The sequence below is a fragment of the Aulostomus chinensis genome, chromosome 22 (genome assembly GCF_037954235.1).
Source record: "Aulostomus chinensis isolate RoL2024-O1b breed Wild chromosome 22, RoL_Achi_v1.0, whole genome shotgun sequence".
In the NCBI taxonomy this organism is placed as follows: Eukaryota; Metazoa; Chordata; class Actinopteri; order Syngnathiformes; family Aulostomidae; genus Aulostomus; species Aulostomus chinensis.
Window position 1 is genome coordinate 18,491,758 of NC_141341.1, and position 27,807 is coordinate 18,519,564.

Consider the following 27,807-nt stretch of genomic DNA (forward strand, 5'->3'; position numbering starts at 1 on the left):
AAAGAACTCGGCTGCTGGCTACCTGCTTTGGCACAATGCAACGTAAAATAAGTGACATGTTTAAGCGAAAATGTGACAGAGTTGAAGAAGCAAGAAAAAAAGTTAGCAAAATGAGACCCAGGGAAGATTCAGACTCAGAGCCACTCCTTGATGAGAGTGAGTTCCAGGGAGAGACTGTCTCTGAGGAGTCTGCCAGTGAGGACCTACAAGAAGAAGAAATCATTGAGTGACATTGATGATCTGTTTTGTCATGTCTGCCTGTTCCCTGTTGTTACAGTAGGACTGTAGTGGGCAGTTACTGTGAAAAGCAGTTTTCAAAGAATTTCCAGGGGCGGGAAGGGTGGGGCTATGGGGGCTGCAGTTGTGTGAGAAGTAGACACCCGAAAACTGTAATAAAAATCACCCAAAACCAATTAATAAACCGTAAAACTTTGCGGTTTTTTTTTTAAACGCACACGCGCATACAGTTCCGGCAAGACTTTTAAGTCACTTTCACCCCTGATAATATGCATTTATATGAATATCACTCACAGGAATGCAGCCATACACAGCAACTACAGTGGATGTAAGCTCGTGGATCTACTAATACTTTGGCATCTTACTCCTGCTCCTAGATAAGCTACCAGAGTATCGAGTCATCTGACCCAAGCATTAACGTGCCAGGTCCCCGTCGCACAGTGTCCAAGCTGAGAAACGAGACATACCACATGTTCTCTGGCCTGCATCCTGGAACAACCTACCTGGTGTCCGTCCGTGCACGAACAGCAAAGGGCTTTGGCCAGACAGCTCTCACTGAGATCACCACCAACATTTCTGGTGAGGCCTGAATTCTCATTTCATTTTGTGCCTCTTCTGACTGTGTCCTCAGTGTATATTTTAGAATTGTCAGATTAAAAAGTAAACACATTTTTTCTTCCAGAATGTACAATTGAATTCTGCTGAATTTACAAACAGACCATGCTTTTAATGTGATGGATCAAAGATTAAAACATTTTTATCTGAACTTCAACATGTTTCATTTTGGCATTAGTGTTTTATCTCTTCTCATTTTTCAGGAACATAATTCAGGGAGGACAAGATAGTCTAACAGGAAAACAATGAGCTTAACACAGTGTTAGCAATTTATCAACAGCTGTTATTTGGTATGCTTACAAGTATTGCATTCGCTTGTTTATTGTTATTGCATTCATGACATTTTTTTCCTTGCCAATGTGACAATCTTTCTTTTAATACATTTGTAAATGGCTGAGCGTTGTCAACTTGTTCCATCTAATCTATAACAAACAAACAACGGGCGGCATGGCTCAGGGTTGGAGTGGCCGTCTAGCAACCAAAGGGTCGCTGGTTCAATCCTCGACCCCGGTGACCATGTCAAAGTGTCCTTGAGCAAGATACTGAACCCATGATTGCTCCTGATGAGTAGGTTGGTGCCTTGCATGGCAGCCTCCACCGTGAGTGTGTGAATGTGTGTGTGAACGGGTGAATGAGATGACACTGTAAAGTGCTTTGAGTACCGCTAAGGTAGAAAAGCGCTAAATAAAATTGAGACCATTTACCATTACAATAACATAAATTATAATCACTATATGGAATATGAATCAGTGCAAGTGGTAAAGCAGTGGGAAAAGAGAGAGAACAAGAGGGTGTTGCATAATTAAATGAGCTATAGGCCTGAAGAAATAGGTCCTTTTTGGCCAACAGAGAAAAAAGGTAATTCTGTAAAAGACAAGATAAGTAAATGGCTTCCATCTAAATATATTTCAAAATAAGCAAAACCACCTTATACAAAGTTAATTTCTTTTTCTTTTTTTTTTTTTGGGCATTTACCGTATCAAAAATTGCTGAATAAAATCTTTAGAAAAGAACACAAATCTACATTGCTCTGGAAACAACTGCAGAGTTTTACCATGGTTGTGGGATCAATAACATGATGATTATTATGCATTTTGTAAAGAATAATGAGGGATTTTGTTGCTTTTAGATTTCATCAATTATTTTAAATGTGTATAACTCCAGTCACAGTTAATCAAACCGATGAGCACCACTAGCTCAACTATTAAAGTCAATTTAATCAAATGTAGGAATTAACAAAACTCATGCTTCTGAAGCTAAATGTGTACGAGCGAATGTTGCCTTTGGGGGCTCCCACCTGTTGTGATCTATAGAATCACATGTTCTCTCCTCATTTAGCTGTCAAAAAAGTCTGATCGGCTAGCAGGTGTGAATGTGTAATGTTTCTATGTTAGTCATTCATAACTCTAAATTTTTCTCCATAAAATGTTCCTCTCTCATTCTACATCGTGCCCTACTCCGTTTTCTAGGTGATCTGTTTAACCAGGGTAGTCTTCTGCTTTCCTACATATTTTAGTCAACTCACTCTGTACAGCAAACAGAGATGGGAAAACTCAAATCTAGCTGCCGAGGTTTGTGTAGCTTTGAGATTACGATATATTATAAGGGCCTCTTGTTTCCTCTGTAGTTGCTGCTGTTTTTAGTTGTGAGTCAAATGGCAATGAGCGTGAGGTCACCACACTCGACAATACAAGAGGGAGAGCAAATAATGAATTCATATTAATGTTGGTGTGGAAAAATTACTAAAATATCCAAGCTGAAGCTGAAGAAATAAAAAGCATTTTTTTTTAAAATAGGTTTGACCAAAACAGGATTTTCCCTGCAAAAATAAAATACTTTTTCTTGACCTCTGCAGCCCCTGTATTTGACTATGAAGACATCCCCTCTCCCTTGAGTGAGTCTGAGACCACAATAACTGTTCTGCTGCGCCCTGCACTTGGAAGAGGGGCTCCTGTCAGGTATTCACAAATCACTACAACACCAGCCTTCAATCAGTGTTTGATTTATCTGCAGTCAATAAGCATTCTCTTGTACCAGAGGGTGATGATGACAGAACTTGTCAATGTGCCGTGCAAAGTTGTACTGTGCATGTGGAAAATTGGAATATGACAAAAAAAATAAATCAATGTTGCAAAGTAACTGCTCGAACAACTCCATTGCATTCCTGAGATAACACGTTCATATGAGGTGACGGGGACTTTAACGAAAAAAATATTTTCAATTCATCCTCGAGATTATTAAGCCGAATATTAGTAAATTTACTCCAGCCAGCCAAGATATCACATTAATGCAAATGAGTGGGATGGATGGACAGACCACCTGAAAACCGTAATGCCTCCTTTCTCAGCTGTCTTTAATAAATGAACCTTGTTTCAGACCTTGGTCGTGAAAACAATACTTTGCCCAAAAGGTGCAGTTTTACTTTCAAGTACTCCCATTTTAGTGTTTAGAGTTGACAAAGATGTTTTTCATTTCCCTCCTGCATCGCTTCTATGTGACTCAAAACTACAGAGAGAGCAAGCCACATTTGTTTAGCTTAAAGGTAACGGAGACCTTTTTGACCGATTTCTAACAATACTGCCCAAATCTAGTCTTTACAAACTCTCATCTTCATCCAGCCATATTCTCAGTGATCCTCAACCACTTTTATATGAGCTAAAACAAATATACTGCATTATACCTATTTCAGTTCTGTATTGATTCACATTAGCACACAACATGAATCACTAGTGCCTTCAGTTGAACCAACTTGCTTATGCCTCTGTGTGCTCATTCATGGTAGCAATGAACTGGAGGAGTTATTTTGTTCTTAGCTTATGGCTGTATGCAGACAGTGTGCTTTAGAGCATGTGAACTTACATTTTTGGACAGTTTTGCGGTTGTTAGCCATCAATCTCCATTACCCTAAAGGTAAATATATGTGGCTGGCTCTTAGTACATTCTAGCATCACAAAGAAGTGATGTAGAAGGTAAAAATGTCTTTGTTAGCTCCAAAATCCTCTCCTATTTGTTAGTACTTAAGTGAAATATCAAATAAACCATTGCCATATTAATGATCATACCATAAATATTATGGTAATTATCTCACATCAGTGCCTACCAGGTAGTGGTGGTTGAAGAGGATGGGTCCCGCCAGGTGAAGCGAAGGGAGCTTGGAGCCGTTGACTGTTTCCCCGTGCCAAATTCCTACAACGAGGCTCTGGCCAAAGGAGCTGCACATTACTTCACTGCAGAGCTGGCTCCCAGTAGTCTTCTTGAGACCACACCCTTTACAGTGGGAGACAACCATACCTACAACGGCTACTGGAACACCCCTTTAGATCCCACCAAGAACTATCTCATCTACTTCCAGGCCACAAGCAACTTCAGAGGGGTAAGAACACAAGTCTTTGAAGGTCAGATATGTGATGTGTGTTGTGGAATGTGTTATATTTCAACAACCTCGACAGTTGATTTAGTTTTGTTTTGAGCCAGCGAGAAAACAAGAGGCAACAGGCACTGGAAGAGAGCGAGCCATGAGCTCATTTTCTCCCTGAAATCCCTCAAAGATATTAGACAGGTGAAATGGGCAAATTAATTTGAGTGGCTTGGTAGATAATTTAAATACAAAGGTTCTGGTGGCAATTATTTATTCAAACATACAGGAGAGCTTCAAATATGTACAGGTGAATATCAAACAAAGCACTTATTTCAAATGAATCAAATATTTTACTTGTGAATTATTTATGATTTCAAAGCTTTTCAAATCCACAAATATTTATCTGACAGACCAACACTAATCACATGAGCTCTGGTTTTGTTTTCCCACCAATGCCTTCTCAGCCAATTCTACTGCCATTATCATGCAGCTGGTTGGCCCCACCCACCCCTCAGCTTCCCCTTTGATCTCTAATCAGTTGTTAGCCTTTTCCCTCATGAACTGCCATTTGTGATGAAATGACAAGCTTTGCTAGTGTAGCTGCTCTGACACATAAACCTGAGTATAACAGTTCATATTGAGGGGGCACACATTTCCATCTTCATTCAGGTTCTGAACAGAACACACAAGCAGGAAACAGACACTTGTGTGTTATTCTTTCTCTCCTGCCTGCAGGAGCTTCTAGGTTCTGTTGAACTCTCCAGATCCCTGCTAGCTTTTACACCAAAGATGAAACTAACATCAAGCTAATATTTTCACTCTCAACTATCTGTTGGTTTTCTGATTGTACCTCATCTGGCATGTGGATTAAAGGTTTAGGTTCCTTTTGTTGTAATGGTAACACTAGGCTGCAAGTGAGGGAGTAAAAGGTACAGTTTCAGAATTATAGGTGAAAATTATCAAATCCATCCATCCATCCATTTTCTACTGCTTATCCTGTTAAGGGTTGTGGGGAGATTGGAGCTCATCCCAGCAGTGTTCAGGCGAGAGGCAGGGCACACCCTGGATGGGTTGCCAGTCCAGCCTAGTCCCCCCTTGCATGTCTGTGGACTGTGAGAGGAAGCCGGATTACCCAGAGAGAACCCATGCAGGCACAGAGAGAACATGCAAACTCCATACAGAAAGACACCATACTCGAGTCAGGGCTCAAACCCAGTACCTTCTTGCTGTGAGGTGACAGTGCTAACCACCGCAACACTGTGCTGACGAATTATCAAATCTTAAAATGTATATTTATATGCATATTGAAATTTCACTGGAGTTGGTTCAACCGTCTCTGTATATTTTTCCAAGTTGCTCAGAGAACTGTCACACGTATGTATTGTATGTATTGTGTCCTCTTCAGACTTCTTAATATTGTTCATATTGTTCTACACACTGAAACTTTTCTGTTCTTGTAGAGCTTCTTTGTATCCTACTATAGAGTGCTTATATTTTCACCATCACCATGTTCTCCACAAGCCAAAACATCCTCAACTAATTATAAAATATTTCTTGATAACTTGACCAAGAAATATGAAGATTTTATGTTCGAAATGGTCTTTTTCCTGCTTATTTGTCCCTCTAACATGATCTGAGTTCTGACTGATGCAACTCTAGCAGGTGTCCTGAGTGATTCTGCTCTGACTTTGATATTTTTACAAGTGAAATGCAGTAGTGTGCCAGGGAAAAGGTGAGACTGCTTCAGTTTCCCTGCATCGTTTGTTGGTGTCGCCGATGAGCCAAAAGCAGCAAAATGTGTATCCATCAAACATGAAGTTGGCATGGGGGACTGCAGATTTTCACAGTCTTGTCACTCTTGAAACATCTGAACATAAACATGAAAACTGACATACACATGTGTACTTTTTTTTACATGGTACTCTGTGGGCTGTGGGCTGCTTTCCGTTTTACCAATTGGGGTGAAAGAGAGGACAGAAAGGTATTGAGGGACAGGAGATGGAGAGATAGATTGACAGAGGCAAAGAGAGAGATGGACAGAGAGACTGACAGAGAGAGACAGACTGATTTGGAGAGAGACACAAATGGAGGGAATGATTGTCAAATAAACAGAGGTCAAGAGGCAAATATGAAAGGACTGAGAAAAAGAGGAGGGCAGATGGATGGGGAATAAGAGATTTAGATTCACAACATTAAGAAATGACAACAATAGCAGTAATAACAATGAAAGTGCAGTTGATGATACTAACGTCAAACAAATATCACAACGGCATACCCCAGCACAATATAAGCTGTCAAATATCAGTATAAATACAGTATTAACACTGATACTAACACAAATGGAGAAATGCTAGTATTGACTTGATAAGCTGATTATGATGGTGTATCTTTAGAATGTTTTACAGTTGTTACTCGGGGCACCACTTGTATTTTTGTCTTGTCTGACGAGAAATGATCAGTCTCAGGTTATCAATGAGTCCTTTGCGGATCAGTGGCTTGCATGCATATATTAAACAAGTTGGAACGCTTCTTGGAAATTTAAGAAGATTTAATACAATTAAGAAAGCACTTAAGACAGAGTAATGATTCCAGCAAAGCAATTAAGGCACATAAGGAGTAGCAGACATTAATTAGCCTAGATTTAACTGAGCTTCAAATGGACGGCAAAGGGGCAGGTAAAAAGGTGTGCGGGATGAACGATAGTGACCTACAAACAAAAGAAAACAACTGAATGGTGGCTGACCAAGCTCTATGGAGTCTGGCGGAGTTTGGCAATGAGAGGGTTAGGAGTCAAGACCCAAATTGATGGAGGACTGATGTTTGTTATTGCAACAGCGCAGAAACCAACATAACTAGCTTACATTCTCAGCTTGATCGCTCACATTGATGTACAATGTCTCTCCAACAAACTGATGGGAGGACGCCCTCCAATGCCTCCGCCTCGTCGGCCGTGGCTCCCGCTGATATTAGCTCAGTGAAGAAGGTTTGGCCCGAGGCTGCTGGCTGCCTCGACAAAGCTGCTCTTCTCAGGCACGAGGTGGCTTCTCTCCACAGGTCAGGATGGAGATTCAAGGCTCAAGGTCAATAGTATAGCGACCATTAGCTGTGACTGATGATGAATTATAAAAATAGAAAATAAAGTACTTAGATGCTATGCAGACCGACGCCTTCACAAACTTAGATGAAAGAGAGGCATGTTCAACTCCTACTAAAAAAACTTTGCTAAAGGGAAATTTGTTGTGAGGAAAGACAAGAAGTTCTGTTCAAAGTTACAGAATAAAGAAACAAAAAAGGAGTGGAATAGAAGATTCAAGATTCGAGATTGCTTTATTGTCATTGACCATGGTGGACATGTCAACGAAATTTCCTTTGCAACCCCCGTGTAAGATAATAAAGTAATAGTAATAGTAATAGAAGAGAAAAGGGGGAACGACTGATCAGCCGTTCTAGGAGCTCACACAAAAAGGCAGAAACAAGTAGCGTGGAAGAGAGACCGAGCAGCAGATGGTGTGGCGACGATGATAGTAAAACTGGTCCACCTTGGAGGAGTGACCTTTGACCTGAGTTGGGTTGTTGACCAATCAGCACACTTTGCCATCTTCAATACTTCTCAGATATCAACATATTAAGCTGGTTGAATTACATGTATTTATTTATTTATTTAACTCTTTATCTCTGTATCATCATGAACTCTAGTTTTGTGTTATTTTCTTGATGTTTTGTTGTCTGTGGGTTGGTGTTGACAGTTAAAATCACTTCCTGTTTTACTTTGAAAGCAATTCTGTACTGTTAATTCATTTGCTTTACATTTCCTGTCTTTGTCTGTTAGTCATTCACTAGTATCTTGATAGTTTAAGAGTCTTCAGTAGTCACAGTTGTGCTCCTTTTATTTCTCACCCTATCAGCTCTTCCCTTGTCCTTGTGTTCCCCCACAACAGGTTTTCCGTTTCAGTTCTTGTCAAATCCTCATGCCAATATATCTGTGGTTGCTCCTTCTTTTTGCTTTGTTTCTCCCGTCCTCTGTTTATATTAGGTCATTACAAGTGTTAGCTCCACACATCCTGTTGCTTTGCAGTAGTCTGGCTACACCTACCATCACCCTTAACAGATGATGCCGATTGAGCGGATTCACTATATTACATACACCCTTTTCACAAACACTGGTTAATGTCTCTGTTCTGCAAGGCAGCAAGCTCACTTTAACAGAGGAAAAGGTGACACATAACCAACTGCCCCTTTGATAACCCCTGGGTGGGCATTAATATGAATTATCTATCACTGAAACAGATAAGAAAAGACACAAATCAATTTGACACAGATTTCCAGTCGAACAGGGAATTGGCAACCATTTCAAGTGAAAAATTTAGACCCGAATCGCAGACCACAGATAAGCATAATTAGCCCATTTAGTTTGGTTTAATTTCCTTGAACCTTAAATCTTAATTTGGTGACGTAACCCTCAATGTCAAGGATAGAGATGGCTGTTTGGTGGTTTCAAGTCAAGCCAAGAAGCCCTAGGTGAGGAACCTATCGTGGTGAAAGGGAGCAATTTTGGTAATGGCTAACTCTGCTTTGTTGTTTACTCACAGGAAACCAGAATCAACTGCATTCGGATTGCTCGCAAAGGTAAGATTTCCTTTTTTCAATTTATCACACTTTAGCATGTATCATTTTAACATCAGTAAACAATAATGATAATAATTATGATTTTGATTATGTGAAAAAGACAAGCATTCTTTTTTACAGTGTTCTCTCCATGTTCAGATTGTTGGATGATATACTGTTCATCCATTTTGCATATTTGTGCATTTTTCACAATTCAGCTGAAAAACTGAGAAAAACAGATCTGTATTGACAATGCCAGATTTAAACATCCTTCACATTAATCCAGAGGATAAAAATACATGCAAAATTTGTCCATTGTTGAAGGTTTGACAGGCTAAATCAAATATATTTTCTCTTTGAGATTTGTCTTCTGTGATGTCCAAATCCAAGTATTCACAGTTATTATAAAAATCTGCTGCACTGCATTTTCTCTTCTCGAGAACATACACACACACACACACACACACACACACACACACACACACACACACACACACACACACACATATAAACTAATGCTGTTTCTGTGCTATGGTGAACCCTGAAACCTGACTGGACATCCTCTATTAGGCTGTTGCTGTGGAGGAACTTTGAGAGAAAAGGAAAATTTGATATTGGTCTGTGGTTGCCGAAAACCTTTGGATCCAGGGTTGTTTTTTTTAGGTGTTTAATTACTGCCACTTTAAAGGACTGTGGGACGTACCCAGATAACAGCAACACATTAATCATGTCTAAGAGAGAGGTACTAACCAGGGGTTGAGACTCTTGAGCAGCTTTGTTGGGATGGGGTCTAGAAGACAAGAGGACGGTTTAGAGGAGGAAATTATTGTACTAGGTTCGTGAAGGCTAATGGAAGAAAAACTATCAAAGTGTATGTCTGGTCCTCCAGCAGCCTCTAAGGCTTCTGAGGTTATAGGTGCCATGTTGTCAGCAGATGGCAGGAGGAGATGAATTTTCTAATTAGTAAAATTTTGTCATTAAAGAAGTCCATGAAATCTTTGCTACCAGGGAAACAGGAATACTTGGTTCAGCAGAGCTGTGGCTCTCTGTCAGTCTGGCTACAGTACTGAAGAGGAACCTGGGGTTGTTCTTCTGCTCCTCAATTAGTGCAGAGTGGAAGGCTGCTCTAGCTTTACAAAGGGCTTTGTTATAGGTTAAAAGGCTATCTTGCAAGACTATATGCGACTCCTCCACTTTGGAGGAGCGCCATATTCTCTCCAGTTTCTGGGTTTTTTGTTTAAGCTGCCTGGTTTTGGAATTGTACCAAGGTGCTTGTTTCCTTGGATTAATAGATTTCTTTTTTAGTGGAGCAATTGAGTCCAAAGTTGATAGCCTGCTGCACTATCGATAAAATGATCAATTTGGGAGGGACTAAGGTTGACAAAAGCATCCTCTGTTATAATTGGACATGACACTTAATTTTCGCCAGCGGAATCGTTTCCTTCAATCTAACTATGGCCTGATCAGACAAACATCTGGAAACTACAGTTTTCCTTAGTGGAGTGTAGTCAATTAGTACAAATTCAAAAGTGATTAATTGATGGTCAGATAAAAGCGTGTTCTATGGAAATACAACTCAATGTTCAGCTTTAATTCGATATGTTAGGACAAGGTCAAGAGTGGGTCGTGTACAGTGGAAAGAAACGGCATGTTTCCTAATTATGGAGCGAAGCGGGAGCAAGTAAAGGGAAAAGAGGAGAGGGTCAAGCACTGAGCCCTGTGGGACCCCACACAAGAGGGGAGCAGAGGAGGACACCAAGTCGCCAAGGCTAACACAAAAAGTTCTGTCGGCCAGGTACGACTTGAACCACTCCAATGCTACACCCCTCATACCCACCCACTGGTCCAGTCAAGAAATTAGGATCTCATGGTCCACTGTATCGAAGGCAGCCGTTAAATCTAAAAGCACAAGAATCACAGAATCACCAGAGTCTGTAGCTAAAAAGATGTTGTTAAAAACTCTTACAAGTGCAGGAAAAAAACTACAAAACAATAAGCAAAAGAGATTTGGTTGGGCCAAGAAACACAAGGATTGGATAGAATAGCCACCCTTTGCTTTGATTACTGCTTTGCATACTCTTGGCATTCTCTCGATGAGCTTCATGAGGTAGTCACCTGAAATGGTTTTCCAACAGTCTTGAAGGAGTTCTCAGAGATTCTTGTTGGCCTTTTTGCCTTCACTCTGTTGTCATCTTATCGCAAACCATCTCAACTGGATTGAGGTCAGATGACTGTGGAGGCCAGGGCCCTCATGTATAAACGCGGTTTACGCAAGAAAAACTTGCGTACACCAGGATCGGCGCTCGTGATCCAATGTATCAACGTGAAAAGTTCGTCGATTCTTGCGCTGTTTCACGCAAACTCCGGAGGTGCCGTAGAAGTTGGCGGAAAGCCGATTCTTGCGTTAACTGCACTTTGGTCCGTTGGCGACACCCTTGTGGCGGTGTTTGGTAACTGACATTATTTGACAACCACACATACATCGGGCACAAAAAAGCCCAAAACACAAACACCTGTTGGCATTACTTAAGCAGCTATAAAAGAGCCTTCACGATTGTGTTGAATGTGCAACTTTCAACAATGGCAGCACTTGCGCTGTTGGAGGACGTGGCAAACGGTGCAACAAGACTGGAGCGACATTTCAGGGAGCGGGAGGATCTGCTGCACGATTCAGATGAGTGGTCAATGAGCAGGTTCCGGCTACCGCGGGCCATCCTCCTGCAAATTTGTGAGGATCTGCGACCGGCACTCCAGCGCCGACACTGGTGCTGAGCACGCTCGGCTTCTTGGCCACTGGCTCCTTCCAGTGGGAGATGGCGGACCGTTCCGGGCTGAGCCAGTTGACCCTCAGCTGGGCCATGCCCTGGGTGGTGGACCTGATCATCCTCCTCTCCCGCAGGTACATTAAATTCCCTTGCGGTGCAATTGAACAGGCCGATATTAAAGCGCAATTTTCAGCAATAGCCGGATTCTCGAATGTAATCGGAGTCACTGACTGCACTCATGTTGCCATAAAACCACCATCCCATGAGGAATACGCTTACGTTAATTGTAAGGGCTTCCACTCCCTCAATGTGCAGATCATCGATGCCCAGAGGCTGGAGGGATGGATGCTGATCCCGGCTGGGCAGCCGTCCTCGCACACCAGAATTTCATTTCCACAATGTGAATGGGTAAGACGCAATTACATAATTCATGAAGCCAGATTAATTAATTTGTCCACGAAACGTTCCAACATTTATCAGGCAGTCGAGCTGCTCATTGATCCCCGTTATGTCCTCCTGCGACTGCAGAACCGCCTGTGTAAGGATCCTCCCACTGGATCCATGTGGGCCGGAGAATGCGCCACTGGGTCCGGGTGGGCTGGTGGACCGTCCGCCGCTTGTCAGCCTGGTGTTTGTGCTGGGGCCGGGGGACGGCTAGCCCGAATGCCGCTGGTCCTGGCAGATGACTCTGAGCCGGCTGATGGGGTGGCGCGGGAGCCGGCAGGGGTGCTGCACATCGGCGGCATGGCTGACGGATCAATTTCTGTTAAACATTAAACATATTGGTTTATTTAAATGGCTGATTCTGTGTATTTGTTGCGTTTACATCTGTGGCAAAGCATGTGGAAATGTTGCATAAGAAATGGAGTTGCGTGGATGGTGGCGACAATCCCCCCCCCACACAGGTGCTGCCCATGACTGCCACCACCCGCTGCTCAAATTCCGTCAGGTGCCCCTCTTCCTGACCCCCACCTGTCTAGCAGCTGTTCGCCGCTCGACCTCCACCTTGAGGTCCTGTTCGTGCCATTTTCCATGTTGTTTAAATTTAGATTGAAGCCAATTGATTATTGTAGTTATTGCATTTAGTGATTGTGCAGTGTTGAATTTAGTCCTACGTTTAGCTTGCATTGTTTAGGAAGTTAGAATTGCAGACATGCATTAGAAATAGAGATAGGAAATTTTTCAGCGTGCTAGCAGTGGTGCAGGGTTACGATGTAGTGATGCTCGCGCAGGTTTAGTGAGGAAAACTGTGCTTTGTATCACTTTGATCGTTCAGTAAATGATGGAGCGAACACTTTTCTACCGTTGTCATAAAACTTAGCGACTCGTTCTTTCCGTCATTAGAAGGGGTTAAGATGTATGAACATGATGATAAACAACACTGGTGATTAGAAGGGAACTTTAGCCAGTAATAGGTCTGACCACTTTTTTTTTTAATATCCGCGGGGGTGCATTCCTCCGAACCCACCGCGTTCACCCTCTCGCATACCTTATCCGTTAATTGCTTATACTGACACCACTGGACAGGCTGCCAAACAAAATCTGCTGTCGCACCTCCACCTCCCTGACCAGCACCTCCAGCTTGCAAGGCGTGAACCTCTTTTTCTTTGATATTATTTTGCGAGCGCAGACAGCAGAGACACTATTTAAATGAATTTTCCTATTTATAAGTGGGTGTAACGGGGGAGGGCCCAGTCACTCCGATATCTCGATTCCACGCTGATTATACTCGCACATATTGATACATCTGGATTTTTTTTTTTGTATACGCAACTTTCGCAATTCTTGCGACTGCAGTTTATTAGTATGAGATCAGTGTTGACTTTGACAAGAATTTTTTTTGAAATGATTTTGAATTTGGGTTATTCACACCGTGTGAAGTGAATAATCTAATATTAATTCGATAAGAATAGTCAAGGATATTGAAATATAGATACAGGTCTCAAGCTTAAATGACTGATAAAGCAAGCAGGAGTTGTTTACAAGAGCTGAGACTATGCTAACGGTTAGCGGTAGCTGCTACCCTAAATGTTGCCTCACCAAAGGTTATACATCGAATAAACAGCATAGCCAGCAGTGTCCAACAACATTAATACTTACCTACACGAGAAAGCTTCTTATTCATAATATTTTCTGTGGTTTCCTATGGATTTATCACTGTCTCCACGTCTATGCCACTTCATCGTGGTGTGTCCACCAGCTGAGCAGCAGCTGTTCTTCGCATATCTATGACTGATTGGCTGAATAACGTCATGTGATTTGTAACGCTGTGTGCCATTGGCTCAACTGAGATAGTAAGCTGCAGCATTTGCCTGCATATTTAACAAACTTCAAACTATGACTATGAAAAAATGTGCAAGAATTACAAGTGCCAACCAAGGAAATATGATTGAGAAAAAAATGAACTTTGAAACATGAAAGATCCAGGTCCTCCCTCACTGGGGATCATTATGTTCAAGAACTAAAGCTGATACGCGGCCTTGGCCCACCGTCTAAGAGGTTTGTATGTGTTTTTTAACGACAGGTGGTGCAACCCAGGGCACATCACTGTTCAAGAACAGCTCTGCAGTAGAGACATTGAACTGCTAGTAGTCAGTGTTTGGCCATATTATATCCCTTGGGAGTTTTCACCTTATTGTTATAACTGTGTACATCCTGCCATCAGGTGCTGCGGCTGCTGCATTCGAGTGCATTCACTGCATGGTCTCAATGCTGCAGACTAGACACCCAGATGCCCTTCTCCTCATATCTGGGGATTTTAATCATACTTCCCTCTCTGCCTCTCTCCCGAACTTCACGCAGTACTTGAGCTACCCTGCAAGGGACAATAAAACACTGGACTTATTGTATGCAAATATCAAGGACCTGTATACACCCTGTACAGAGGAAGGCAGTGAAGATCTGGTCAGATGAGGCATGTCAACAGCTGAGGGACTGCTTCCAGACAACAGACTTGGACACTCTGTGTTTCTCACATGGGGGGGGGACATCAACAGTCCAACCCATTGTATCACAGACTACATAAACTTCTGTGTGGAAAACACTGCGACATCCAAAAAGGTATGTTTTTTCCAAACAACAGACCCTGGATGACCCCTGATCTGAAGGCCCTGCTGATCAAGAAGAAGAGGGCTTTCATTTCAGGGGACAAGGACGAGCTACGGGAAGTACAATGGGATCTCAAGCACACCATCAAGCGGTCTAAAAGGGCCTACAAAGAAAGACTTGAGAAGCACTTGGAGAAGAAAAATGCCAGGGAGGTGTGGAGTAGCCTGAATCACATCTCAGGCCACAGCAAAGGTGGGGAACGACAGGACACAGCAGGGGATTAGGACTGGGCAAACCAGTTCAACCAGTTCTTCAACAGGTTTGACTGTGTTCCCCTGCCAGCCCCCACCAACTGCCTAGCTTCTTCACACCTCATCGTTCCCCCAGCTGCAGCCTTTTATACCATAGCTTGCTGCACAGTGCTCCAACCCTCCCCGTACCTTCTCTGAATGTCACCAAACACCATCCCTGGACTCATCTCCCCAGTCATCCCCTCCCAGCTCTCCTTCACCAAGGAGCAAGTGAGGAGGGAGTTCAGGAGGACAAAGGTCAGGAAAGCCGTATGCCCCAATGCTAGGGTCATGTTTTTTGACTTCTACAGTGCTTTCAATACCATCCAGCCATCACTGCCGTGGGGGAAGATGGAGGAGGCTGGTGTGGACAAACATCTGGCTGCTTGGACAATTGACTCCATATCTGACAGACCAAAGTACGTGAGGATGAATGACTGTGTGTCAGATATAGTAACATGCAGCAGGAGACAATGCTCTCTCCATTCCTAATCACCCTCTACATTGCGGACTTCAACCACAACTCCAACCTCTGTCACCTACAGAAGTTCTCCGATGACTCAGCCATCATTGGCTGCATATCAGAGGGGGACGAGCAGGAGTATAGAGAGGTCATCACGGACTTAATGGATTGGTGTGAACTAAACCACTTGCTGCTGAACACCAACAAGACCAAGGAGCTTGTGATTGATTTCCATAGGAAACCTCATTTAGATAGATAGATAGATAGATAGATAGATAGATAGATAGATAGATAGATAGATAGATAGATAGACAGATAGATAGAACACAGCATTTAGATAGTGGACACTTTCAAGCACCTGGATGTTCACAAAAACAATAAACTTGACTGGACTGATAACACCAATGCCCTCTACAAGAAGGGTCAGAGTCACCTCCACCTGCTGAGGTGACTGAGGTCCTTTAGGGTTAGGAGGGCCCTACTCTGGACTTTCTATGATACTGTGGTGGCCTCTGCAGTGTGCTGCATCATTGTGTGCTAAGGTAGTGGAGTCTTGGACAGGGACAGGAAGAGACTGGACAAACGGGTGAGGAGAGCCAGCTCTGTCCTCGGCTGTTCACTGGACCCCATCCAGGAGGTGGCGGACAGAACGATGTTGGCCAAGATAACATCCATCATGAACAACACCTCCCAACCCTGGCACTATACTGTGGAGATCCTGTGCAGCTCCTTCAGTTCCATTCCCTCAGTGCAAGAAGGAGCGCTACTGCAACTCATTCCTGCCTGCAGCCATCAGGCTGTACAACCGCACACTGTGAACATTCCACGTGTCTGTTTTTCAGCCATTTGCAATTAATGGTGCAGTAACATATTGCTTTTTTTCATACTTCATGTAAATATGTTTTGTAAATTGTCCAATATAAATGATAATATTTATTTATTTTAGTTTTTGTCTGTTTCTTATTTCATAAATATTTTCTTTCTTTTAATTCATATTGTACTTTCTTCTTCCTTCTGTAAATGCTGCTGAACCTATTTGAATTCCCTCTGTGTGGGATTAATAAAGTATTCTCATTCTTATTCTTAATCAACTTCAAGGAAACAATTTATTTCATGAATGGGTCTTTCTAGGTGTACTGACCTAGTGTGTGTTATTCCTTTGTCATATGTGCTTTCACTGACGAGCAATGACAGCTTTCTCACCAAGCCGTCTGCACTGGAGAAAGTTTCCAAAACACCTGCAAGCTTATAGAATCACAATGTAACCAGCTTGTGAGCTCCTTGATGGTTTTTGCCATTTTTGCCATTGCTAGAGGTTAAGCAGGTTTTCTCGCTTCCACTGACACCAGAATTCATTGGCTAAAAACTTCATTCTTTCCCATCTTTCACTGAGATATAAGTATTCTTTACAGAACTGTCCAGAGGGGGGCAGAAGTAAGATGTTCCCGACCAGTTTGGTCATAACAGTGGTCAACACTTAATGGCCTACTGTTGATGAAAGCCATAGTTTCATAAACAAAGGTCCTTAGAGTTGTGGTGTTGAACCTGCTTGCAGACTTCTCCAGCTTAACTGTGAAGATGCTTCTGATTGTTTGAATTTGACGCTCCCATATGGCTTGCTTGAATCACAAATTCATATCTGATTGTCTTTTGGCAACGCCCCGTGACCCTTAACAGGATAAGCAGTAGAAAATGGATGGCTGGAAAATCATCATCTGTTGTCAGGGTATCCAGTGTTTCGATATGCACTGCTTTTGAGCATAAACAAGTAAACAAAAGTCCATATCATTTTAATTCCTTTCTTCTTTCTTTGATGACAAAGGGGCCGAAGCAGCCAATACCGTTGTATGTAAAGGGAGGAGCTGTTTCAGTTCTTTCTTCTGGCAAATCTGCCAGTATGTTGAACCTCTGTGGTTCTTCTGTGTCTCCTGTATTTTATTCACTTGTAGAAGTGTGAGGAGACCACAACTCCACATCCAATGATCCAGCCATATTTTGCACGCAACTCATTCATGGTCATGCCTCTCCCTTGGTGTTGCACAAACTCGTGATGATGTTTGATAAGTGAGGCTGACACATGAGATTTCTTTGGAGGAATTGCTGTATGTTTCACATCATGATGTCAGTTTGACTGGGCAAGTCATCCTCCCACCTTGAAGACCATGTTCTTGTCCAAGGAGGCATTCAAATGTTGTAACTTGTGGCTTTTCATGGTGTTCCCTTTTTGAGTTTCCTTGATGTCTTCAATGAAAACTTCTTCTTGCACCAGCTTGATGATGAATATTTCTTCTTCTCCTCTGTCCTCAAGACTAGTTGTTTCATTTTTTTCTTTGTTGAAGTCCCTTGAATTCTCTGACATATCTCTTTAGCCTGGCAATGCTTACTACTCTAGATCAGTCAGAATTCACCTTTGAGGTTTTTACTGTGTGAACGTGCGAAGTCCAGGATCCACTGTTTCCACTTCTCCCACCATCTTTTCTTCAAATGGAAGGTTTTCCTGCCAAAGAAAATCAGGTCCTTTGAGCCAGTTGGAATCTTTCAGCTGAGCTTCATTTGTTCCTCTTGAGGCAAGGTCGGTTGGGTTGTTTTCAGAGCTGATGTGTCACCATTGTTCAGGGTTCTGGACCTTATGCATTGGATGCGGCTGGCTATGAATGTGTGAAATCTCATGGGATCATGATCACAACATTTGAGTCTGTCCATGAATAGTTTTCCACGTTTTCAATCTCATGCTCTCCCTTGATGGCATCGCTGTTGCAGACTGAAGTCACAGCTAAGGACAGTTCAAGTCTTGGGATGTTTATTAGTTTGGTAGTGGCTACTCTTGCCTTCCCCATGACATGTGAGCAACTAACCCTCCCCCTTTTGTTTATTGCTCACAGATATAAACATGTACCATATCCATTCAAACTGGCATCTGAGAAGTTGTGGAGTTCATATCGCTTGACTTCACCAAAGCTTGATGGTAAGTAGCTTATTGGAATTTTGAAAGCTGCCAGTTGGATTAAGTCTTTAAGTCATGATACCCACTACGTCAAAATGTGGTCAGGATGATTTTTGTTCTAGCCTACATTGTCTTTGATAGCCCTGGAAGGATGGGCTTGCCAACTAGTATGAAAGGCTCCACAAACCTCACTTGGTTGTGAACAGAGGCAGCCATTGAAAGAACCTCTCTCCTTGTCAATGGATGCTTTTTAATTTGGACCCTAAATTGAAATTCATCTGATTAATGTACCAATCTACTTCAAGTCAATTTGAGGTTCTCAAAGGGCCATGTCTTGATCTTTGGTTTGAGCCTGTCCCTCATGTGGTATTGGTGCATTCAAGCGTCCGGAAGACCCGGGTCTGAACTCCCGCTGTGAGGTACACACAGAGTAAACAAACGACAACGTTGATGTCGTCGAGTTGAACGTTGTCGTTGCGTGCATTGCAATGTTGTCTCTTTTGCAAAGCATATTAACTTGGCGCAGATTGGAAAATGTTGGAGCGCTAATGCAGCGAAGGAGGATGGAGTTTTTGGCTAGTCTGGAAGGGTGCCGAAGAGTCTGACAGGCAGCACAGTGACAAAATCAGGATGCGACAGGAAGGTTGCATGAAACCTGAAACGACGCGGGTTGACTTTTTCACACTTAAGGCGAGCCAAGCCAAGCCGCTAAACACCGGGGTTGCTTGGCCAGTTGGTCGACGCGGGTTGAAATGCCGAGTCAACCCTTTCAGAGTGCCCAAAACCTGTTTTGACCCGTGTTTTTGGTGCAGTGTGAAAGGGGCTTCAGAGAAGGAAATAGAGGGGCAGAGATAAAGAGGGAGAGAAAGGGGAGGAGAATGATGGACAGATAGAGTCTTGAGCGGGTGATGCTAAGGCTGGCAGCCTGAGCCTCTTCAGTTCTGTAGCCTCCTCCAGCAGCAACATCAGTCAGGGATCTGTGAAGTGGGGAGGCACAAAGGCTCCGGAGAAGAAGACACGTTAGTAACACATGTGAATACAGGAAGACAGAGAGGACAGACAGGAGGAGAGAGGAGCCCAGTGCGCCATGGGAGATCCCCTGGCAGTCGAAACCGCAGCATATTTAAGGGCTAGCTTAAACCAACCCTTCATATAAGCTTTATCAAAAAGGAAGGGCTTGGGTCTGCTCTTAAACGTATCTTATCTTAGGAACTGGCACTACACAGGAGGTCTTCCACGGGACCTGTACTGTGTTCAGGCTGAGGCTCAGTTTGAACATCCAGAACCACTCCTTTATTGGAGGTGTCTTGCTAATTGTCTGTAATTTCCACCTGTTGTCTATTCCATTTGCACAACAGCATGTAAAATTGATTGTGAATCAGTGTTGCTCCCTAAGTGGACAGTTTGATTTCATAGAAATGTGATTGACTTGGAATTACATGGTGTTGTTTAGTTTAAGTGTTCCCCTTATTTTTTTGAGCAGTGTATTTTCCAACTCAGCCCTCAGCCCCACTTGAATGAAACCACTTACAGTGCACCTGTTTATATATTCAGTTTATACAGAAAAGTCCAAGTACACTCAGGGCGCGTTTCCACTGGCTCACTGCAGCTCGGGTTGGGTGGGTCGCGAGGGTCGGGTCGGTACGGTTCACTACGGATGCGTTTTCGCGCGCGTTTTTCGACTTCTTCAAAACACACAATCTGGATCTCCTCCTGCTGACAGAGACTTGGGGCCTCATGTATCAGTACTTGCGTGGATCTCATACTAAAAAACTGTGGTCGCAAGAATTGCGAAAGTTGCGTACGCACAAAAAAATCCGGATGTATCAATATGTGCGAGCACCGGAATCCACGCACATTTCCTTGTTACATCCCAATCAGCGAGGAATTGAGTGCAGATGTCGGAGTGACCGGGCCCACCCCCGTTACGCCCACCTATAAATACACAAATTAATTTAAATAGGGTCTCTGCTGTCCGCACTCGCAAAATAATATGTCATTCACTAGACGATATTCATTGCTGTGTGTTTTTATATAGGCATGTTTTACTTTTTCTATTTAAAATTGTCTAGAACAGGTGAAATACAATGTAGTTGTTTCCTATGTGACAAGTATAGAATGTGCGTTATTTATGCCCTGATTGATATGTTATTTGCCCTGGTACGACTCCTGGTCACCAGGTGGGGCTGATTACCTGTCACTTACCTGAGTATATAAGGATGTCACTTCCTTTTGTGTATTTTACGTGAAAAAGACCATCTGGGTCAAAACATTGTCTTTTTTTTGTTTTGCTGCTGTCGTCCCAAATAAAACATTTTTTTGGAGCATTGAAAGTGAGTTGCGGGCCTTCATCTTTTTTCCAGTGTTCCCGTTTTTACGGTTTGGCTCAGCGCCACACATGTTAGATGTGTGCTACAAATTTTTTTCATTTTGAAAGTTCCCTTCTCATCACCAGTGTTGTTGTTCTTGTTCATACATCTTAACCACTTCTAATGACGGAAAGAACGAGTCGCTGTGTTTGCTCCTCCTGTACTGAACATCAAAGTGATTCAAAGCAGTTTTCCTCTCTAAACCTGCGCGAGCATCACTACGTCATAACCTTGTTCCACTGCTAGTGCTCTGAACGATTTTCTCTCTATTTCTAATGCATGTCTGCAATTCTAACTTCCTAAACAATGCAAGCTAACGTAGGACTAAATTCAACACTGCACAATCACTAAATGCAATAACTACAATAATGAATTGGCTTCAATCTACATTCAAATAACAATATGGAAAATGGCACCAACAGGACCTCAAGGTGGAGGTCAAGCGGCGTACAGCTGGACAGGTGGGGGTCAAGGAGAGGGGCACCTGACGGAATTTGAGCAGCGGGTGGCGGCAGTCATGGGCAGCACCTCTGTGAGGGGTATTGTTGCCACCATCCACGCTGATGCCGAGAGCCTGGAGGGTAAGTGGCAACTCCATTTCTTATGCAACATATCCACATGCTTTACCACAGATGTAAAGGCAACAAATACACAGAATCAGCCATTTAAATAAACCAATATGTTTAATAGAAATTGACCCGTCAGCCATGCCGCCGATGTGCAGCACACCTGCCGGCTCAGTCATCCGCCAGGACCAGTGGCATTCAGGCCAGCCCGTCTTCACACAGGCGGTCCTGTAGTTGCAGGAGGACATTATTAGGGGAATAACTGGGACAATGAGCGGCTCGACCGGCTGATAAATGTTCTGGAACGTTTCGTGGACAAAATAAATTAATCTGGCTTCATGAATTGTGTAATCGCTTCTTACCCCTTCACACTGTGGAAATGAAATTCTGGCGTGCGAGGATGGCTGCCCGGCCGGGATCGGCGTCCATCCCTCCAGCCTCTGCGCATCGATGATCTGCACATTGATGGAGTGGAAACCCTTACGATGAACGGAAGCGTATTCCTCATGGGATGACGCTTTTATGGCAACATGAGTGCTGTCTGTGGCTCAGAATACAATAGAGAATCCGGCTATTGCTACAAATTGCGCTTTAATATTTCATATAATATTATTCAAAGATCAGGTCCACCACCCAGGTCATGGCCCGGTCTCCGACACAGACTGAGGTTTTCGAGCAGTTTGAGAATATATCTCTGCCGTTTTTCACTAAGGTAGATAGTGCCATGAAATCCAATAAATGTCCCTTAGACATCATTCCGGCCAAGTTCCTGAAGGAGGTTTTTAATTCTATGGGGTCAAATCTGCTTGTTCTTATAAACACTTGTCTTAGTTTAGGGTCTGTCCCAGCTGCCTTCAACCATGCTGTGGTTAGGCCCCTTTTAAAAAAACGCATCTTGACCCTTATGTGCTGTCCAATTTTTAGGCTTGTCTCTCATTTGCCTTATCTGTCTTAGGTTTTAGAAAAAGTTGTTTTTATTCAACTGCAGACATTTTTAGAGTCAAATTCTGTTTTTGATCAATTCCAGTCTGGTTTCAGATCCCAACATAGCACTGAGTCAGCACTGCTGAGGGTGCACAATGATATTATTCTGTCTGTGGATGCTGGGAATCCTGCTGTGCTGGTGCTGCTGGACCTCACTGCAGCTTTTAATACAGTCGATCATGCAGTCCTTGTATCTCGTCTAGAGCAGTATGTTGGCATCCGTGGCACTGCTCTCCAGTGGTTTAGGTCATACCTGGCAAACAGGAGCTTCTCTGTAATGATTGGTGACCTCTGTTCTTCATGTGCTTACCTCCCTTGTGGAGTCCCACAGGGATCTATCCTTAGCCCTATTCTGTTTTCATTGTACATGCTACCTCTGAGTTCAATCATAAAAAAACACAATCTGTATTTTCACTTTTATGCTGATGATCTGCAGCTATATTTGCCCATGAGACCCAATGAAAACACTGCACTTACTAAGTTATGTGAATGTATTACTGATGTAAAGCAGTGGCTGGCACAGAACTTTTTGCACTTGAACAACAGCAAAACGGAATGTACCTTGTTTGGCACACTACCTATGTTGAACATTTTTACAACAAACTTTGATATGCTGGCTCCATTTTTTAAATCAACTGTAAAAAACCTTGGGGTAATGTTTGACAACGGACTTAAATTTGATAAACAGATAAGTTCTTGTTGTTAGAAGAAGTTGGCGGCACGGTGGTGCAGTGGTTAGCACTGTCGCCTCACAGCAAGAAGGTTCCGGGTTTCGAGTCCCAGCTCAAGCAGGGGATCTTTCTGTGTGGAGTTTGTAAGTTCTCCCTGTGCTTGTGTGGGTTCTCTGGCTTCCTCCCACAGTCCAAAGACATGCAAGAGGGGACGAGGCTGATTGGATACTCTAAATTGACCGTAGACATGGTTGTGAGGGTGAATGGTTGTCTGTCTGTATGTGTTGACCATGCGATTGACTGGCGACCCATCCAGGGTGTACTCTGCCTCACGCCTGAAGGCTTCTGGGATAGGGTCCAGCACCCCCGCAACCCTTAACAGGATAAGCGGTAGAAAAATGAAAATAGTACCTCAAGTTCAGACAGAATTAGGGCTTATCAGGGTTATATCAAATAAATCTGTTTCATATTTTGAAATGTGACAACATAAGTATATGTTGCACTTAAACAAGACATCTTTCTTGTCATCCGATTCTCTTTTTAAACAAAATGCTGTTGTGATTGCGTGAAGCTGATCAACACTTTGATGATATTGAGTGAACTAAAATGTTGTTAAGCCCTTTCTGATGCCTTCCCTTGATTCTAGTAGTGTAACGGAGGGGAGTATGGACCCAAATGCCAACACACTTGTAACAGGAGTGAGATTGGAAATTACTTTTATTCAGGCTCGGCCGGAAATGCAGCTCAACTGAAAAAAACAGGTAATCGTAAGCAGTGTTCCTTCTATGAATAAGTAATGGGTGAGCATTGGAGCTGGGGAATGAACAGGCAGTTTGGAGTCGTTAAGATGGCAAGAGGAGTATGGGAAAAGCTCCAGGACCAACAGATAACTGAAGAAGTCTTCCAAAGAAATGGAACAGGCAAAAAACAGACAGAGACAAAGGGGAGTGGTCGAATCAAACAGGGTCGAAGCCGGGAAGTCAGTCCAAGAGATATCGCTGGAGATTTTGACATTAATGCGTCACAATCTGGCAGAAAACAAAGGGAGAGGGAGACCTATATAGCGTGGGGACAAGTGCAGGTGATTGAGATTGATTGGCAGAGGAGGTTGGCTGAGGGACTGAGTGAGTGGTGGTGTGTTCAGGGTGACACGGAGAACCCAGTGGTGAAAATTGCGAACAGTGACAAGTTGTGCTTGTGGTGAATACATGCAGATTGACTTCAGCATACACTTATACCCCTTTCATACTGAAACAAAGTGGGTTTTTGTACCTGAGTTTGCTTGGCATTAGGGCGCATTCAAGCTTCCAACAGACGCAGGTCTGAGCTCCTACTGTGAGGGCTGTGTGCCTGTGTTTTTCTCTCTCGGACGCCATCCCGCTGACGTCATCATTACACATAAAAGTGTGCCGTGTCTCAAAATGGCAGTGATGTTCCCATAAATCACCGTGCTCAGCCGCCGGATCTGCTCTTCACCGTGGATGGCGAACAGCTTGCCGAATTCACGATCTTGCCAGTGCACTGCCACGATCGATAAAAAAGATGTGCAAGATCGCTCTACAAGTTGTTTATAAACATGGTCATGCTTGTGCAGTTCACATTAGGGTTCCTGATTGTTAGGAATTCCAAAGCACAGACTAATTCATGTAAGATCATACACATGTAAATTGTTAGAAAAAAAGGAGTGGAATAGAGTCTCGGTTACATCAACAGGAAGACTGATCTTATGTCAGAGGGCCAAAACTTTATTGAGAGATGAGTGAGCAGCTCTCGCAGTGCAGCCCAGCCCAGCCCAATTTTTATTTATTTTTTTATTTTTTTTCCGGAGCCTCCACAAAGACAGCCTGACAGGTGGCACAGTGACAAAATCAGAATGCAACAGGAAGGTCTCGGAAAACCTGAGACAATGCGGGTTGCATTTTTCACACTGCAGCATTCAAGCAGAGCTGCGGCGAGTCGCTAAACACCCAGGTCGCTTGGAGGGTCCATGGATGCGGGTCGAAATGCAGAGTGTGTGGTGGGTTTACATAATTCACCCACGGAACGTTGGTTGTTGTTGTTATGGTTCCGCACTGACTGTTTAGGGCAGGGGTCGGCAACCCATCACACTCAGAGAGCCATTTTGACCCGGTTTCAACGGAAAAGACAACACTGGGAGACGCAAACACTTTTTATATTTAAAATAATACAATATATATATACACACACACACACAATTTCCGTAATTTCTGGACTATAAGGACCTGACTGGAAGCCGCACCAGTGAAATTTAGGTAAAAAACAAATGTGTATATATACAAGCCGCATTGGACTATAAGCCACAGGTGTTTTAATGTTTAATTACCATATGCAAGGGTTCGTGCACAGAGGGGATTGTCAGGAAAGAGATGGCTGTTTGGGGAAGCTTCCCATTTGTTAACATTTCCGACAAACAAGCTGCATATATGCATAACTTATAATAATAGTATGGAACATGAACCGTGCTGTGTAAACTGTACTGTATCACGTGACACATCGCGTTTCAGACACACAAACTTTCACAGTATTCAAAACGTATTTACTCTGTAGAAATAAACGGTGCCTAATTAATAGGGCTGCAACTAACGATTTTTTTAATAGTCGACTAGTCACCGATTATTGAAATGATGAGTCGACTACAATTATTAATTATTAATTATTAATTTAGCATGAAGTTGATGTAATTATGTGGCAAATGATAATAAACACAAGAAAGATGGGTACAATGAAAAATACATCTTTTATTGAATATACTGCCGATTCGTACACAAATTAAATAAAAATGTCCTATCTAAAACCAATTAGGCACAGTGCTCGGTCAGTAGAGACATAAATCCATAAATAAATAAACCTCTGTCCATTTTTTTAGGGACAGGCAAATAAATAAATCAAAATCAAGTAAACATTTTTTTATAGTAAAAATACTCTTATAAAATGTACAATGTATGTCATAAAAACCGTATTGGCTTAAATGTTACTTCAATCTCACCAAGGCGAGTCAGACTCCGTTTCGTTCAACTGCAGCGTGCTTTCTCTTCAAATGTTCCTGCATCACTGAGGTCCTGCCATGACACGCAAGGTCTGCTTTGCAAACTCCAAGTAGTCTTTTTATTCGCCGTATCCAGGCTAAAGTGCTCCCAAACTTTAGAAGTTTTGGTACGCGTACCTGATGTTGACGCCGCCATTTCTGTATGTTACCGCTCAGAGACAGAGACAATATTGCGCATGCCGGACTCTCGGCAGGGATTATAATCAAGTATGATGCCTCACTCTGTTGGAAAAACGCGTCTGGCGACCTGTCGTTCGGACAGCCCGTGGGCCTCACCACTCCACATTGTCCCGAAGTCGGATGGTGGCTGGCGACCGTGCAGCGACTACCGCCGCCTCAATGATGCCACCATGCCCGACCAATACCCGGTCCCCCACATTCAGGACTTCTCTGGGCATCTGGCAGGGAAGCTCCTGTTCTCCAAGGTGGACCTGGTACAGAGGTATCACCAAGTCCCCGTTCACCCTGTGGACATCCTGAAGACGGCTGTGGTGACGCCTTTCGGGCTGTTTGAATTCCTGAGGATGCTGTTCGGACTGAAAAACGCAGCCCAGTCGTTTCAGCGGCTGATGGACTCGGTAATGAGGGACATGCCTTTCGTTTTCGTCTACCTGGACGATATCCTCGTTGCCAGCTCCTCAGAGGAGGAGCATATGACACATCTCCAGGACCTCTTCATGAGGCTCGACCAGCACGGCCTCATCATCAACCCGGCGAAGTGTGTTTTCGGAGTGCCGTCCATCCAGTTCCTCGGGCATCTCATCAACAAGGATGGGGCCACCCTCCTCCCGTTGAAGGTGGAGGCCATATCCGGCTTTCCCCGCCCACGCTCGGCCCGGGGGCTCCAGGAGTTTCTGTGTCTAGATAGTGGGGAAGTGTTAAATGAGCTGCAGTCCTGAAAGCATAATAGATATTACTTTTAGATCAATATTACTGACATCTAACTAAGGCAGAATAACATAAAGGAAGCTGTGTGAGTGAATGAAGCTGTGTCTGAGAGACTGGCCAAACTGTATGTAGAACATGACAATCAATACTAAACTATAAAAACAGAATTTATGTTTATTACAAGATGAGTGGACAATCATCTCTAAGTCCACATCACATAAGAAATGAACACTTCCGCATCAACATTCTTTAGATGATCCGAGGGCAAGTGATCAACCATGTTGATCAACACCATGGTGGGCGGCATGGCTCAGGGGCAGGGTGGGCGGCATGGCTCAGGGGCAGAGTGGCCGTCTAGCAACCGAAGGGTTGCTGGTTCAATCCTCGACCCTGGTGACCATGTCCAAGTGTCCTTGAGCAAGATACTGAACCCATAATTGCTCCTGATGAGTAGGTAGGAGCCTTGCATGGTTGCCTCCACCGTGAGTGTGTGTGTGTGAATGGGTGAATGAGTCAACACTGTAAAGAGCTTTGAGTGCCGCTAAGGTAGAAAACCGCTATATAAAATTGAGTCCATTCATTGGAGATGTTTCAAAGAAAGGTGCAAACTGTGAAGTCTCAGGTTTACCTAAAGGAACACGGATGAAGACCCCCATGCAAGATCTCATTATTTTTCAGAATTTTCTTCCTGTCAGTATTGTTCTAAATCCAGTTTTGTCAAACATCAAATGCATAAACATAATTTTTTTGACTGCATAGTCAGATGCATGCTTTTTTTAATCATTAAGATATTCAAGGTGATGTCAGCTATATTTATGGTTTAATTTAGAGCAATGTAATGTATGTAATACAATAACAATATGTAATATTGTCATGGATATCAGTGGTTTTGTATAATGCTGTGCACATCATCAAGTACCATCGTAGTTTTTTTTCA

At 43.2% G+C, this 27,807-nt stretch overlaps 1 protein-coding gene across 10 annotated transcripts in view; it reads left to right on the forward strand.

Moving 5' to 3' along the window:
* The window catches only part of LOC147241039 (receptor-type tyrosine-protein phosphatase U-like), a 228,718-nt gene that overhangs the window by 146,569 nt on the left and 54,342 nt on the right, over positions 1-27,807 (forward strand). For all 10 annotated transcript variants that reach the window (XM_086192426.1, XM_086192427.1, XM_086192430.1 and 7 more), the window contains exons 10-13: positions 615-816; positions 2,708-2,810; positions 3,946-4,225; positions 8,800-8,836. In XM_086192426.1, the coding sequence (XP_086048552.1) occupies positions 615-816; positions 2,708-2,810; positions 3,946-4,225; positions 8,800-8,836 (622 nt within the window). The remainder of the gene's footprint in view (positions 1-614; positions 817-2,707; positions 2,811-3,945; positions 4,226-8,799; positions 8,837-27,807) is intronic.